The 17728-nt window shown below is 35.2% G+C and overlaps 1 protein-coding gene across 1 annotated transcript; it reads right to left on the reverse strand.

Annotated features, from left to right (window-relative positions):
- Positions 1-236: 236 nt before the first annotated feature.
- Positions 237-8305, reverse strand: LOC108456676 (enhancer of mRNA-decapping protein 4-like). The gene is made up of 12 exons (XM_017755253.2): positions 7044-8305; positions 6892-6941; positions 6655-6811; positions 6301-6519; positions 5677-5805; positions 3982-5493; positions 3465-3824; positions 2788-2907; positions 1877-2047; positions 1040-1204; positions 826-951; positions 237-717 (listed from the first exon to the last, which is right to left on the reverse strand). Exons 1-12 carry the CDS (start codon positions 7839-7841, stop codon positions 412-414), a joined length of 4113 nt encoding a protein of 1370 aa, XP_017610742.1. The 5' UTR covers positions 7842-8305; the 3' UTR covers positions 237-411.
- Positions 8306-17728: the final 9423 nt, after the last annotated feature.

Consider the following 17728-nt stretch of genomic DNA (forward strand, 5'->3'; position numbering starts at 1 on the left):
CACCCATTGAGCTGATTTTCTCTACTTTTTAAATATATATAATTTATTTAATTAGACAAATCAATCAAATTAGGAACCGATCATCTGCATCTGCCTCGTTCGGACACTAATTTACTTTTAAAACCTTGGCATAGACTTAATAGAATCCAAAAAAACCCAAATCCAAAAAAAGAAAGAACCTGAATCCTAAGCACGAAAAGAATCAAACCTGAGAAAATATCAAAACTCGAAAAAACTTGAACATGAAAAGGCCAGAATCTGAAAATTGATAAACAAATAAACTCAACTATTTCACACATTGAAACATACAACTGAATTTACGAAATATCCACCTTTTTCACCGTATGTTCCTAGATTTATATATGTAAAGGGGAAAAAAAGGGGAAAATCTTGCAAAAATTAGCACAAAAATCATTTACAGTTCAACACACTGTTTATGACAAACTTAAGAATCCGGATGCTGCCGGTTTCTGAGGCAGATGTCGTGGACATGCTTTGTAAATGATCCACAATCTGAGACACCTGTCTAAATATTGGTACCACATGCATGGCTATTGTCGGATCAGAGGGGATTATGGCAACAGCTACATCAGTCATCCATGCAAGCTTTCTACTAGTTTCCTTGTTGACATCAAAAGCCAGTTGCTGAAAAAGTGACAGCAATACTCCTTGGCTCAGTGGACATGGTTTCATTGACAATATCCCTTGCAGATTAACCTGGTTAATTTAGATCAGACCAATGTCAGGTCTCAAAGTAGTTTTCTTGTCATGCACAACAAGGGTTGTTGGAAAATAATGTCAAGAGTACTAGTTATTGGAACTTACCTGAGAACACAACCAGGAAACTATAGAGACATCGCTTCTATGCAGGGCTGAGGTGAATGCTTCTTCATATTTCTTTTCAGCTATCATTCTTGCTAACTCTTTAGTTGGATCTAAGTGTACCTCAGGCTGCGGTACACGTATAACATCGGTGTGAGGCAGATAAACATGAATAGTGATCGTCAGATTCATGAGAAACAGAGAGAGGGGAGCATACCATCTCATGCAGATGAGTCAGTGGTCCATTACTCAATTGTGAAACCAAGGGATTTCCTGCATTGGAGTTGCCACCTGCAGCTGCTCTAGCTAGAAGATTTCGTTGCGCGTTGGCCAGTTCGCCACTTAAGGTTTGTGTGATTGAAGTTGCAGATTTAATAGCTTCCTGCAAATATAAAGCAGGTCATCTTAAAAGAGTCAGCTGTACCAGCAAAGTCAGTAATACAGGCAAAAACTTTGCATAAATGGGAAAAGTTGCCTTTGTACATTTCATCATATTGGACGTCATTAAAGCTGGCTGGTAACAACATTATATTCCCGAAACAATCATCCATTAATGATGTAAAGTTCTTGGGAACAAAGAAGTCTAGTACCCTAAAGCCTAATTCTCTCCATAAATATTAAAGGCCATCCTTCTATGGTTCAGTTCTATGCATGTCAGTTTAAAAGAACCATGTTATGATACTATATTCCTAGAATCTCCCATTCAGAATTTATCTTGGTAGCACACATGGTTAAGCTGGCAATAAGATTTTCCCAAATTATGTTCGGTTAAAGGCACCTCTATTACTGTATGCAACTCATTATGCAAAATCATACAATCTTAGCTATAAAGAAAAAGGGCTAAAATACTCTCATGCAACTTGTCCAAGAAAAGATATTAAGTTGGCAACTGTAACCAAGCCCAGTAAAATTAGTATATAAAATCAGAAGGATATGTAATTATATTTTATCATAGTTATGCAACAAGAAAGGTAACCTTTGACATTTTTAATACATTAAAGTGGGAATTAAGTCACAATGAGAGAAACCACCGAACTGTCAACATCTACCATACCTGTAGAGCAGCAGCAAGGGAAGAATGTGAATTTTCAAATTGCTGCTGAGCAGTTGCTGTGTGTTCTATTAGCCCTTTATGAAATGTGACATCAATTTGCTCAAACATTGATTTGCATGACATCTCAAATGCTGGAATAACAGAAGTTTCCAGGCTAGATCTCAGTGCATCCTGTGGACAAGTCCAGAATTTCTCTAATCAGCAGAACAACATTATCCAACTTTAAATATTAAGATATATGAACATTCATTCCAATCAAAAAAGTTAGTAGAATGTCACTAAGGAGGATGACCATTAGAGACACTGAAAACAAAAAGAAATAACTAGAAAACTCAGCACAGTTTTTGGACATTCATCTGATGGATTCTAATGCCAAAAAGTTTTCCGTAGGAGACACTAGGCAGGTATCTATTCCCCCACCCCACCCACCTCTCTTATCAACTATTCAACTTTAAATTCAGAGTAGTCTAAGTTCAACCACCTGTATCAACATAAACTAGAGGGAAAAATAGGAACAGGAATTTCATGCAGAATGGAATTTAGAGTTGCTAACAGTCCATAAGGGAAGCTCATACAATTAGTAAGGTAAAATTGATCTATTGAATTTGGTGATATTGGCCAGTACATGTAATTGCATTTTACAATAAAGGTAGACATCCCTATGAAAGTTTATGAATTACTTTTAGAACTGTCCATAAGAAATTTGAATGCTTATTTGCCAAACAAGAATACAGTCACCAATCCTATCGATCTAAATTCTTATAAATAAACCTTGATCATCTAGAAATAAATTATTCTTCATTATCAAGATGCAAAAGAGGGAAAAAGAAAAGCATGGCAAGGTTCAAATCAGCTTAATAATGAAAAACAACCAACTACATAAGAAAGAAAATAGTTGAACAAGAAATCACCTGAAGTGCTTGCTTTCCAGTAGTTTGAAATTGTGCTTGGATTTGCCTGGCCACTGTTGCTTCAAGTTTTGAACTGACTGACTTCTCCAGATGATTCACTGCCCTCTCCCCAATGCCTTTCTGCAAAATACCCAATTAAAAACCCCATTAATATAACAAACACAGTTTTAGTGGCTTAAGGCAATTGAATACCACATTTTACTGCATTTAGAACAAAATTCACTCTTATGAATGAAGCTGAAAGATGAACAGCAACATATTGTGTAGAAACATTTGAGGCTTCACCAAAATTTACCCAGAAACAAGGTAGAAGATAGGACAAGAAAGAACTTTACAGCATATTTTCAATACTAAGATCAGCTCTATTTAAGATCAGTTAAAGTGTTATTTAGCATGTGTTTCCCCAAACAAAAGAGTGTTTAGGTATATTTTACTTTAACGCATCAGTATCATCAAATTCAACAGAAAACAATATATTAAACACAAAATTCTTACTATAAATATCACATTGACCCATGCCAAAAGGCACCTGTTAACATTTCCCATAAGATATAATTGCTGCATTTCCTATCATGCCATCGTTTATAATGGTGCTCTGTCCAAATAAATGACCACTGCAGTCTTATGGGACACCAAACAATCGGATATGTCAACAGAATTTGGATTTTTGTTTTTACCTGGAATGACTCTGTAATAGCAGAAGATATACTTTTCTCCAGAGTGGGACTAATAGCACGAGCCACAACAGGGCCAACTGCAGCTATTTCCTTCTTTAAGGATTTCTCAAACATGGCTGGCAAGTCCTTATTTAAACAGTTGGTGATCAAATTTGTTATCTGCTGCATGCGGTCTCTCTCTAACTTCTCTTGTTTTGCATTTTCATCTTGGATACGGGCCCACAAAGCATCTGTGTTTGCCTTTACAGCTTTCTCAATGCTCCTGCCCAAGGATGCTTCCAGTCTTTTCCCTTCTTTGTTAACAGGAGCAGAGACAATTGCGTTCATCTGCTTCTGCATTTCCTTCTGCACGCTAAGGGACTGCTTGGTGCAACAAAAACATTATATTAAGAAGACTATACCACAAACATTAACACACACAAACAAGCGTGTATAAAGAGGAGATTCTTCAATTTTATTCTAAGAGAAACAATTCTTTCTTCGAAAAGTTGTTTATTGTATTTTTTTTAAAAACTACCTGCTCAAGCATATCCCGCATGGCCAGCAATTGGGGGAAATTAGCATCAGCTGACAGAGCCCCGGAACTGCAACCTGGTTCATTAGATGAATCCGTGGAATTATATGGGCTAGCTGAAGGGGAAGATGGGACAGATACTTGAGAATTTTTCTTCTTCTGCTTTTTCCCTTTAGCAGAAGCGGGAGATGGGGAACCAGTGATGGCAGTGTCTGTTTCACCAACCTTTGGAGGGGCATTTTTAATCACATTCTGCTCATCCCCATCACCAGAATTAGTAAGTCTATCTGCTTGAACCAAAACACCCATGTGATTAGCTTGTTGAGCTCCCTCAACGCCATAAGTTTCTGCACAAAAATCTCTAGCCATCTGAACGCCAAGATCTGATGCCTGTGAGTAGAAGGCCTTTTCTTTGTTATCTCCAACTGTAGTATGAGAGCCTTGTGAATATTTAGTCTCACCAAGAACATCAACTTCTACCTCTACGCTTTCAGCATCATTCTTGACCACATCTTTGATTGTTGCCTCACCCTCATTAATAACCTGACTGATTTGTGCATTTTCTGTCGATGAAGACACGGTAGACAATATCTCTGATGGTGTTACCAGATGGGTTGGATGTTTGAACACTGCAATATCTTCAACTTTCTGCAAGTTCTCACCTGCATAGGGCACTTCAACATTATTCTCTTTAACCGTGTCTACTTTGTGATCAACAGAATGATCAGGTGCTGAGCGGTTAACATGATCAACATTTGATGGATTTCCAAAACCAGAAGACTTCCGTGATAACCTTGGACTTAATGGAAGTGGAGGTGTTGCAGTGTGCACATTTTCAGCACTACTACCAGACAGCAAAGCACTTGGCTTACTTTCCATGCCAGACACAGCACTCTCAGATATGAATTTAACCTCTGAAGAAGCTACATTTTGTGGACAGCTTGCCATGGCAGCGCTTTCAGAGCTACCGTAGTTTATAGTCTTCTCAGTTGGTTTATATCCATGAGATAATTCCTGAGAAGCAGAACCATCAGAGTTCATGGCATCAGAAACATGAGCAACATTGGAATCAGTTTTATCCAAGTCTGTGTTTTCCAGGGGTGGTGGCAGGCACTGAGACAAGTCCAAAGCATATTGCTGAATAGCCTGTGTTTGAACACAGTAGACTTGGACAGTATATTCTCCACCTGGCAAACTATCACTTGTTCCCGTGAGACTCAATATAGGCATTGTGACAGTAAATTCAGCTATGTAATCCATGCAGGTAGCTGCAGGATTAGGCCCATATTCTATGTGAACAGCATATATAGCATTCTTCTTGGCATTTGCAAGCAGAAACAGGCCTGCACGGGGCAGTGCCACAACTTGATTAAAGAATGCATTGTCAACCTCAGACTCAGCAGAACACCTCAATTCCAATGTCTGCATACACTGCCATGATTCACCATCACTGGGCAACAACCAGCCCTCTTCACCTGAAGAGGCCCATATCTTCACTTCACAGTTTAGTGGGCCCTATAGGTAAAAAGACAATAGAAAATTAGACACTTGGCATAATGAGAAGAGAATTTATGCCACATTACCAACACAAAAGCAGAAGTAATTTTCTGTTGAAATCACAAAGCTTCATATGGTCATAGAAAATGTTTTATAAAAAAGGTAAAGACAATCTAAAAAGGAAAAGAAACAGAGGCCTACTCCTGTGATAAGAACAATATGATCAGGGCGATGTGGGCCAGTCAAGAATGTTGCCGAGTAAACAGGATGTCCATCATGTGGCCTCAACACTGCAAGTGGTATGGGCTTACGATCTTCCCAAATTTTCACCTGTCACAGAAATTTACAGTTTCCTAAATATCATTACCTAATTGAATAATGAATACATATGGCCTGCTGTGAATCTAAGCATACTTCTTAATGGAACAACTGGCACATGTCGGACCAAAATCTTTAATTTTCTGGGCCTTAAAATTTCAATAGCTGTCAGGTACTTGATTTGCAGTATTGCCGCATTAATAGTAGTTTATAGTCAAAATGAGAAAATCGCTTTGGACAACCAAAAACCTTTTACATGCATTAAAATGGCTCAACATGCATCACTACAACCATCATGTTAGATGGAAATAAAACATTATCAGGTTTACATGTCAAGTTCTGTCATGGTAGGAAAACCATTGAACTTCAAAGAGGTTGTCTGTGTTAGAGATATGACAATCATTCAACTTCCAATTTTTCCTTCTTTATTTTTTTCCAGAAGCAACTGTATTAAGAACTAAAATAGAGAGAATAAATCAGTAAATAAGGAGAAGAGTAAGTACAAACCGTGCCATCTACTGAAGCTGAAGCTAAACGGGTAGTCAACCATTGGCACATTGACAACTCAGTAATCTCACCATCATGTTTGCCAACAAACTGAACCCCATCAATAAGCTTATCAACAGAGCAATTAAGAGGTTCCTCTGCTGAAAATCCATCAAGTTTTCCAACTTTGATTGTATCAATTTTCAGGATACGATTTCCGATAGCAACCATCAAAATCTCCTGTTAGATAATATTTGTTGAACATTTACAACAAGGAAAAAAATATGGACAGGAAAAGCACGACTATAGAAGAAATACAAAGACTTGGCATAATAGTTACTATCTGATAACATCAAATACAAACCGATTTATTACTTGTTTGTGAGGATGCCAGCAGACTCGTGGATGTTTTGATGATTCTTGCCCTACGATCTGAAGCGCAATAACAACTTTGCCAAAAATTTGCGGCTTATCTTCATCATCAGGTCCCTCATTGATCCTCCATACAAAAACCCGGCCATCAACACTTGCACTGCAGAAAATGTAAGATGAGCACTTTTCGATGACACAAATGAAGTCAATTTATCCCATGAAATAAGTAGAAAGGAATACCTGGCCAAAAGGTGGACATCCTCAGCAAAAAAAGCCATATCTGTTACTCTCTATATTTGGAGAAACAAAGTGAATGAAAAGGTTGAGCTGGTAATGAGATGTTTCACATTAGGAACTTGATAATAGAAAAGAGGGTATAAAGATATATATACCTGAGTGTGGCCACGAAGCAAGGACCGGAGGGCAGTGTTGATGTTGAGGATACGTATATTCCCAAGCTTGAGACCATAGCAAATGTAATTCCTATTAACAGCAATCTGACGACCAAGAACAAGGCCAGGATCAGATGCATACTTGGTAATGGGAGTGACCTCAAGTTGGGGTTGTACTTCACTGGGTAGCCTGACATGAATATCGTAAAGGAGATTGGTCCCAGAGAGATGCCTGCCCTTCGGGACCTTGCTGCTCAACAGTCGGGCAGGTGAGGGAGAGGGCGAAGGAGCAGATGGGGTGACAGTCATATTAAGAGGCGGGGCAGAAGGGACAGGGGCAGGAGCTAGTGACTGAGCTTGAGTGCCAAAGAAGGCCAACAAAATGTCGTTTCCGCAAGTAGGAGGGGTGGGGAGTTGGAGTTGGGGTTGGGGATGATAAGGAATAGGTCCAGTAGGATTAGGATGAGGATGCAAAGGGTGTTGGGGTTGAGGAGGAGGAGGGTAAGGAAGGTAGTGGTGGAAAGGGTAAGGCCCAGTAGGCGGAGGGTAAGAGGAAGAAGGCGTCAAATAGGGCGGTGGAGGCGGCGTTGAGGATTGGGCTGGGAAAGATGGGGATGTAGTAAGGTTTGAAGTGCTAGGACTTGGAGTTGGACTTGGAGAAGTTGCTGTCACGTTCACGTTCTGAAGATGCTGATGCTGCAACATAGGGCTAGAACTGGGTTTAAACAGCTTGTTCAAATCAAACCCACCGCTGCCACCACCGCCACTTTGCGGTTGAGGATTGGGATTTGAAGCCATCCAATCCCAAATCCAAAAAAGAGAAAATAAAAAGAAAACGATGAAATCAAAGGCTTGTTGAGATCTTACTTTATGTGAAACACAAGGAACAAGAGGGTTTCATGGATCTGCTCGCTTCGATTCAGATCAGAATCCAAGTTTTTAGATTATATCGAATCTTGAATCTCTTGCTCCCCACTTTCTTCTCCTTTGGGTGGCCCAGACTGGATGATGACTCGAAGACGCCAATAAACTATATAAAAATGAAAAACACCAAAAGGGGAGGCTTTCAGTTTTATTAGTTAAGTAATTTTATTAGTAGACCATTTCAGGACTGTACAAAACCAGGGATGAACGCTACTACACCCAAAGTGGTATCAAGTAAGCAATTTCGATACTACATCCAAAATGTTAAATATCATATAATCAAGTTATTTCAATACTAAATTTCCAAGTTACGTTGCTAGTTAAAACTCAATGATTTAAAGCTCAAATGAAACATTCAATGGCTTAGGATTTTGGGCAATGTTCCCCCCCTTTTTTTCGGTTTAATCAATTCAATCAATTCAATTAAATATTTAAAAATTCAGCTCAGTCAAATTTTTTGTCAATTTATTCAGTTTATATCGATTTCCAAGTCAGTTGATTCAAAATTCTTCTCAAAACTAATATTTGGATTGATTCTTTATCCAACCAATTGATTTGATTCGATTCATATAACATTAATTTTGAATCGAGATTTAAGGTTTAAGGGAAAGGATTTTTTTTTCTTTATTTTGATTTAATAAAATAATTAAATTATAAATTTTGGGTCGAAATATTTTTATCATTATTTTATATATAAAAATACTAAAATATTTTAAAAAATAGAAGACAATACGAAAGGATGAAAATGGATCCTACCTTACCTCCTTCCTTATACATTGTCTAAAGATATAATGTTAGGGTCAAAAGTTGAGGTTTGGAATGGAAACAGGGTTATTAGTTGAACTTTTAAGTTTGAGTTTAGGGTTTTATGTTTGAGATTTTTATTTAGGATTTAAATTTTAGGTTCAAAGCTAGAGGGTTGAAGATAGGTGTTTGAGGTTCATCAGTTGCATTCAAAGCTCGGTGTTGAAGTTTAAAATTAAGTTCGAGACTTAAGTCGATGTTCAAGGGTCAAGACTTAAAGTATTAAAGTATTGTGTTCATTTCCATATTTGAGGCTTATAGTCTAACCTTGACAATATGCCTTAACTAAGGTTAATGATTTCGAGGTTGTAGTTGAAGATGATAACTCTCAGAGAGTTATGTAGTATAATTTTCATAATATATTAAGAGTACTTTTTAGCTTTTAGGTTAGTTTTTATATTTTTTTGGTTAATTATATTTTATTTATTTTTTATCATTTTAAGGTTAGGTCGAAATTAATTATTATTTTCTATTTTCTTTCCCATTGTAGGCTCGAAATGAAGAATGAAAGAGATAGAATATAAACTAAAAGATGGTGAAAAGAAGTCTTTTATTCCACCAATCAAATTAGTGTTGGAGCTTTTTAGTATTTTAGAAAATTTGGTAGTAAATAACCCATTCCACTACAATTATTTATTCAATGGAGCACCACAATGAAAGAAAGAATTTAAGGTTTAAGAACTTACTTGGAGGTAAAAAGAAAACTTTTTCACGTAAAGGGAAACTTTAAGCTTGTAAAGACATGAAAAAAGGGGAGCCGGAGAGTTCAATACAAATTCTTTATATATTTTCTCTTTAGATTCTCTCTTTTACATTTTATTAATGCAAGATTGTTATGAGTATCTCTTTGCGATATTTTCTCAACTTCAAATGAACTAAATTATATTTTCCTCGGATGATGATGGATCTTACATATTAGTTAATTGATTATTTATCTTTTCAATTTTTATTTATGTTAATTATTTATTCAGTTTTGTATTTAATTAATTTGCATGTTTGATCATCAGGTCATTTTAATTTGATTACCTTAATTTATCTAAGGATTAAGGTTAAGTTCTAAAAGGAATAGATTAGAGTCGATGAACGAGTTAATTTGTGACTAGGAAAAAAAATACCTGGTGCCCTAATCAATATGATAGAATTATTCTTAATGACTTAACCAAATTACTTGCGTAGTATAGGACTACAACTAGTGTGTCACATCCCGAATTTGGGTTTAGAAGTTTCGAGGGTAATTTTGAAATTATGGCACAAAATGAGTTTGGAATTTGGAATGTGGTAACCCAAAAACTTCTTCGTCTATGGCTTTTTGAAAGTTAAATCAAATTTTGAAAATGATATAGAAAAGACATTTAATTTTAAAATATGGATTATTTTGGAAAGGGGCTAAAATTAAGAGTACCACAAAGGTAAATATACCAAAGTTTAAAAATTGCCTTGTTTTCTTTCCCCCCACCTAAAGTAAACTCACTAAAACTATTCCCTCCATCTTTCCAAACTTCAATTCTCTTGATTTTCATCATCTTCCAAGTATTAAACCTTCCTAAAATTCCAAGAAAAGCATAAAAAATCACTAATTTTACCATTTTTCAACTTGTGGGTTTTTTAGATTGACAACCAAACGCTCGTTTTTCTCTTAACGAAGGTAATATTTCATTAATATTTCATTTTTCTATTAGTTGCTAATGATATCTAGCCTTTTAAATTGAGTTTTTATTCATTGGATCAAAAGTTTTGAATAGATGTCAAAATATTGGTTGTTAATGGTGGAATTCAGGATTTTAAATAAGTAGTTTAGAGTGGTTTGAAGGTTGAGAATCATCCTTAGATAAATAATTAGATGATTAGAATCAATTGTAAGCATTGAGAACTAGTAGGAATTAAGATATTTGAGTTTCGAATTTGCAAGTCAAAAATTTCAATTCCAAGAGAAAGAAACCTTAAACTTGTGTTTTCGATTGTTTAGGTGTGTATGTTTGTTGTGTGGTCAATTTTGGTGAAGATTTGGAGCTATTGGAGCCTTTAACGAGCAAGGAAAAAGGAAAGGAAAAGCTAGTTTAGGCTTTCGGCGTCTAGGGGAAAGGGTGAATGGTGAGTGTTTGGAATCACTGCTTGTAGACACGATTCATAGTTTTGATTGGGAGCTTAGGAATAGCCTAAACCCTTATCCTAAGTTCCGAGTGTAAGCTTTCTTATACCCCTCGTTTAATGTAAAGTATGTGATATTGTGAAGTTGATTGAGTATTAAGTTGTGATAATGTGACATGTGATTTATATTGTGATAGCTCTTGTGAATATGTTAGTTGTGGGCATATTAAACATGCCGAATGATAGTGATGATGTTGTGTTAGCAATATAAATGTGCAATGAAAGTGTACAGAAAACGGTAAGTACATATGTGTTGAATTGTTGAATGTGATGATGATGTGACAGGTAAAGTAAGTGAATATTGGTATGTGGTATGTGATAATCTGATTTTTAATGCATTCTTATGTAAACAGCTATGTGATGGCACAATGAGCAAAGTTGTGACACTTACAGTGAAATTAAATGTGAATCCAATAAGTGTGCTATGTGTACAAATTGTGATGTGAATTGATGTTTATGAACAAAGATTAAATGCATAAGAACATTAATTAAATGTGCGTATTTGTGGATACTTTGGCCTTGTGATATCGTGAAACCGTTGAATATAGTTGGCATGCCATAAGATTTTGAGTACTTACCCTTGTGTTTTGTGATTTGGGCATTGAGGCCCTAAAACAAATTGGAGGGATAAGGGAAGGTCGAGCCAAGCTCCATTTACTAAGATATGTTGGTGTGTTGGAGAGTGTTTAGCTTAATGCTACACTTATGGGATATGTTAGACTCTTTGAGTAATTGGTGTGATGGAGATACGTGTATCTAATATGTGGTATAGATCCCACTTTTATGTTTCATGTATCCAAGTTGCGAAATTATCATTAATTGATTAATATATGAAAATATTGTGTGTAATATATAAGCTAGACTTATGAGTCATTGAAACATGAATACGTTGTTTTGTCTTAATGAATTATTGTTAAATGGATTATATATATATCGATTGAGTGTAATTGCATGAGAGAGTATATGCTAGTTTTATGATTTAATTAAGCATCAATATGTTATTTTGACTTGGTTAGAATATGGTTGTGAATGTGTTGTAGTATACTCTTGTTTAACCTTTGATATTATGTATACTTTGTGGTTATTCTGACATTCACTGAGCTTGTTTAAGCTCACCCACTCTTTCTGACCATTGCAGATATTTAGCATTCATGGTGTGTGGTGCGGTTCGAAGGAAGTGATCCAAGTTAGGCTTTAGATTTTAAGTAGGTGATATTATTATTATTTGTTGAACTGTGGAAACAAAGGCAATGTGGTTAAAACTTTGGCTGGTTATTATTATGTTCTTGTTGGTTTAGTATGATTGTGAACTTTTATAATTTTTGTTGGTAATTATTACTATTTTCAATTGTTATTATCATGATTTGGATCGACAAGGTAAATATGTTGTGTTGGATGATGTTTTGGGTAAATTTGATGCTTCATACTATGATGATTAATGCATGTTATAATAAATATATGTTGAGCATGTTTAATACTCTATTTTGCTTTGTTTTTGTGAATCTGAGCAAAGGTGTTGATACTTAGGACATAAAATCGATACCTCAGAGTGGAATTGTATCCTTATGAAGTCAGTAGCATAATTTGGTATCTATACCTAATCACAAGTATCGATACTCGGAGTGAAAATACCAATATCTTTGCCCATGTATAGATAAAATACATTTGTTTAAAATTCGACAGGATCTAGTTTGGTATCGATTTTCTTACTAGTATTGATACTTATCTTCTAAAATATCGATACCTGTGATGACGTATCAAATGATCCGTATGCATGCTTTTTAAGTTATTTCTAATGTTGACTAAGGTATGTTAAGTCATTTTAAATGTTGCCTAAGATGATTAAGACTCATTACTCCTCTAAATATTTGAAAGTGACGATGATTGCATGTATTTGAGACTATGTGAATATGTAATTGTTCGATGTTTGATGTAGTGTCTTGTTACTTGGGCTCAACGACCGGACCGGGTATAGGGTGTTACATAGTAAGGAAGGGAGATTAACTTAGATACAAAAGGGTCTAACTAATGTCATTGGATTTTAGGTTATTAATGACATAGATTAAACAATTGAATAATGGATGATTGATTAACAAAATTAAGTGAATTTAGATTCCCAAATTCAAAAAATAATAAGAATCTCAAAAGATTTCATTGGCTTTAGCTTGTAAAATCCTTATAATTTGCTTAGTTTAATTTTAGTAATAATTATAATTTAGTTTTTTTTAATTTCTCAAGGTATTTACCAGAGTGAGTCCAATAACTAACCCTCCACATTCTATAGGCTCATTATAAGGTAGATGCTGGCCACGAGTTTTAAAGCTGCTCCATATCCGAGGCGAGGATCGAACCCTCGACCACTGGTTTCTTTATATTGTTTGATTGACATGTTCATTTGCGTATACAAATTTAGTCATCATAGGTCTAGGGTATAATGTTAAGGGTCAAATGTTGAGGTTTAAAGTTCAAAATAAAGGCAAGGGATCAAGTTTTAGGTTTGAGTTTGGGGTTCGATGTTCAAGGTTTAAGTTTTAGGTTTAATAACAAGATTCAATGGTTGATATGGAAGGATATTTTAGGGTTTGAGTTGCGAAATTTGAGGTTTAATACTAGGGTTTGGTTCGGGTAGAAAATGACTTTATATAAGGACCTTGAAGGCAATTTACTATATTTTCATCCTAATTTATATGGTAATGGAACAAAATGACTTAATATTGTGACCTAGTAGGGAGTTTACTCTTTGTTTAAAGGATATGATCATTTTATCTTCAAATGAACAAATATTTTCATTTTATTTTTTCTAGTTGTAAAGGTGAAATAAAATTTATAATTATATGTCAAAAGCTTCTCGAATTAACTTTTAGTGTTAAGTGTTCCAAGAGTTAATAAGTGATGTTGGGTGGGTATTGCACATGTGTAATTTCCTTCTCGGCGTGTTAGGTTTTTTTTCTTGACTCGATCTTGTTATCTTATTTTCTTTGTTGGTTATGTAATTCCCAATCAAATGTAAGGAATTCAACATGGAATACACTATATGAAAATCAATGTATTTGTTAATATTTCATGCATGATTCAGCATCTGAAACCCATCATGCAATTTGCTATACATAAATAAGTTTATTTGTTAATTATTAATACTTTTTAGAGAACAAATCTTTTATCGCAAAACTTTTATATATTACAATTTATACATTAGTAAAAAAAATTAAGGTAATACACATTCTTTGGTATTAAAAACGATTATCAACATTGGTTCATCTAGTTTTGTCCATTTTGCTTTTTATTCCTTCCATTTGATATGTAATTTGCTTTACATCGAGGAAACTTAATCATTCTATTTTTCTAATAGTGATGAAAAATATCATATTATGTAAGAGTCCCAACAAGTAATTTTCTATTGTATTTGGATTTTTTAATCGTTTTGGTATTGTGAGTTATATCGAAGACTCAAGAAATATAAAGAAGATTAAGAATGTAAAAAGCCATTAAAGAGTCTATTTATTGATTGGTTTAGAAAAATAACATAAATTTGATTTTCTAGTATCTAAAATTTTTATGATGTAATAATTCATTTTTATTGTTGTTTCGTATTGAATTTGTGAATTTTGTCCATTTATTAGGATTTTTTTCCTTTTAGAGAAAAATAATAAAGAAATTATTTGGCTTGTTTCTTTGGTTTCAGATTTTTTTTCTTACAACAAGGGTGAAAGTACACCTAAATTATTCAACATAAAACCTTTAATTTTTGCAAGTGTGCGAATCATTGTCAAGTAATGAATACAATGACAATGCTTTTTAAGGAAAAAAATTGAGGATTTAACCCAAGGGATGGATGTCGAGAGATAAATTTAAAGGATAATTCGTCTAATTAACTTCAGTGAAGCTTTATGTCGAAACCATTTTTTAAAAGGGATGTTTGAAAAAATGGGGATCGACTTTTGAAAAATGAAAACGAGAGTCGCCACCAACCTTTTTAGGTGTGATTGGATCACCTTATAAAACTTTTTGGTCTACGAAAATTAAGAAAAACAGTTAGGAGTCGGTTACGACGAGGAAGGATTAGCACCTCATAACGCTCAAAATTGGTACCAAATTGAATAGTTTTCGTCTTAATGTAAAAATTTGAAAGGATTTAAAAATAGGATCCTTTTTAAAACCGAATTATTTAAGTTGAAAAATCGAGATTCCTTAGCTAGAAAGAATACAAACATCACATCCAAACATGATAGGACACGATATTCTTAAACTCGTGAATCGAAATCATCTCGTGATTTACAAAATCTATTTAGAAGGATACTTTAGGCATTTAGACAAACGGAAATCGCAACCCAACATGTTAGGGCACTATTTCCTAATTCCTAAATCGAAAAACATTGCCTCATTTTAGAAAAACTTTTGGATAAAATATGACAATTAAATGAAATATATATATTTTAAAAATAATGATTTGAATAAAATTTTAAAAATAATTTACTAAGAGTAATACTAAAAAATTATTAAAAAATGAAAGAGTTTGATATGATACTAAAATTATTTAAAAAAATTAAAATATATAAAAAATAGGGAAACATGGATTAAATCAAAATAAAAGGGTTGAAAACGAAGATGAATAAAGAATAAAATAAGAACAAACCGTAGAAAATAAGAACGTAAGAGGGAGAGAAATTTGAGTGAAAGCTCTCAAAAATTTTTATTGTTTCCCAAAACTCCAGTGTGTTTACAATGAAGGGAGAGGCCTCTATTTATAGTTGAACCTCCTCAAATTCAACGGTACAGATCAATTACATCAACGGTTAAGATTAAAAGGTATCTACAAATTAAATCTCTAAGATTACAAAATCATATCTTCTAAGATTGCATATTATATCTAAGATTGCAATCATATCTAAGATTGTATCATATCTAAGATTGCATATCATATCTAAGATTGCATATCATTGAAGATTATATTTCCATATGAGTCAAGCTTATAGATAGACCTTAAATCTTTTCAAGTAATGGGCCATTCCGATCGGGCCAAATTATATTTGTAATTCTGGACTGAACTTGGACTTCGTTTTTTTTTGGGTTTATTATTTTTGTTTTTGGACTTATTTCTGGGCCCGGGCAAAATTGTGTTTCTACAGCTGCCCCTCTTTGCTCATTGCTCTGTAACAAGAATAGAGCAAAGACTATAAAAGGACCAATTTTGCCCGGGCTCGCCGAGTCTTAAGTTCTTGATCCTTGATCTTCTTTAAATGGCCTCTTGACGCCTTCAATCTGCTTCACTGCAACTCAAGAAGGCGATATCTGCTATTTTTGATTTGCTTCCCGTCTAATACAGAGATGCCAAATCTGCTTCTTCAATCTGCTCCCCGTCTAATACAGAGATGCCAAATCTGTTATCTTCGATTTGCTCCCCGTCTAATACAGAGATGCCAAATTTTTCATCTTGGATCTGCCTCGATGTAAACACATGGAGGTCAGATCTGCTATGTCTTCGATCTGCTCCCCGTCTAATACAGAGATGCCAAATCATCTTGGATCTGCTTCAATGAAGGTCATATCTGCTGTTTCTTCGATCTGCTCCCCATCTAATACAGAGATGCCAAATCATCTTAGATCTGCTTTAATGAAGGTCAGATCTGCTATGTCTTCGATCTGCTCTCCGTCGAATATGGAGATGCCAAATCTGTTTCTTCGATTTGTTCTCTGACAGTACAGAGATGCCAAATCATCTTAGATCTGCTTCAGCATAAACAGGTGAAAGCCAAATCTGCTATGTCTTCGATCTGCTCCTTTTCAATGTAAGGATGCCAAATCATCTTGGATCTGCTTCGATGTGAAAACATCCGAAGGTTAGATCTGCTATGTCTTCGATCTGCTCCCCGTCTAATACAGAGATGCCAAATTATCTTGGATCTGCTTCAATGAAGGTCCAATCTGTTATGTCTTCGATCTGCTCCCCGTCTAATACAGAGATGCCAAATCACCTTGGATCTGCTTCAATGAAGGTCAGATCTGCTGTGTCTTCGATCTGTTCCCTGTCTATTACAGAGATGCCAAATCATCTTGGATCTGCTTCAATGAAGGTCAGATCTGCTGTGTCTTCGATCTGCTCCCCGTTTAATACAGAGATCCCAAATCATCTTGGATCTGCTTCAATAAAGGTCAGATCTGCTATGTCTTCGATCTGCTCTCCGTCGAATATGGAGATGCCAAATCTGTTTATTCGATTTGTTCTCTGATAGTACAGAGATGCCAAATCATCTTAGATCTGCTTCAGCGTAAACACGTGAAAGCCAAATCTGCTATGTCTTCGATCTGCTCCTTGTCAATGCAAGGATGCCAAATCATCTTGGATCTACTTCGATGTGAAAACATCTGAAGGTTAGATCTGCTATGTGTTCGATCTGCTCTCCGTCGAATATGGAGATGCCAAATCTGTTTCTTCGATTTGTTCTCTGACAATACAGAGATGTAACATCTTGGATCTGCTTCAGCGTAAACACCTAAAGGTCAAATCTTCTATGCTTTAGCTTGTTACCCTACTGCTTAGGGGGTTAAGGCGCATCAATCTTCATTGTCCCTTGAAAGACATAACCTGTATAATGTGCATGAGTTCATGCCTAATGATTAGGATGCTATGATCGAAGTGAGTCAAATGCTCCTAATTAAACCTGTTATAATGCAAAATGCTTATGAATATGACCCCTATTCCAGACGTCACCACTCATTCTTTCGTCGAAGTTTATCCTTATTTCTCTCGAAGTATCATTCCTACCCAGCCTGTAGGTTTGTACCATTCTTCAAATGCTATGACCCACCAA

The sequence above is a fragment of the Gossypium arboreum genome, chromosome 9, assembly GCF_025698485.1.
Source record: "Gossypium arboreum isolate Shixiya-1 chromosome 9, ASM2569848v2, whole genome shotgun sequence".
Lineage (NCBI taxonomy): Eukaryota > Viridiplantae > Streptophyta > Magnoliopsida > Malvales > Malvaceae > Gossypium > Gossypium arboreum.

Excerpts from the sequence above, each read along its gene's own strand:
- LOC108456676 (XM_017755253.2), bottom strand. The coding sequence starts at position 7,841 with ATGGCTTCAAATCCCAATCCTCAACCGCAAAGTGGCGGTGGTGGCAGC. Across the intron at positions 6,520-6,654 it reads GCTGGCATCCTCACAAACAA|GAGATTTTGATGGTTGCTAT; the intron begins GTAATAAATCGG and ends ATTATCTAACAG. Across the intron at positions 2,908-3,464 it reads CTATTACAGAGTCATTCCAG|AAAGGCATTGGGGAGAGGGC; the intron begins GTAAAAACAAAA and ends GGTATTTTGCAG.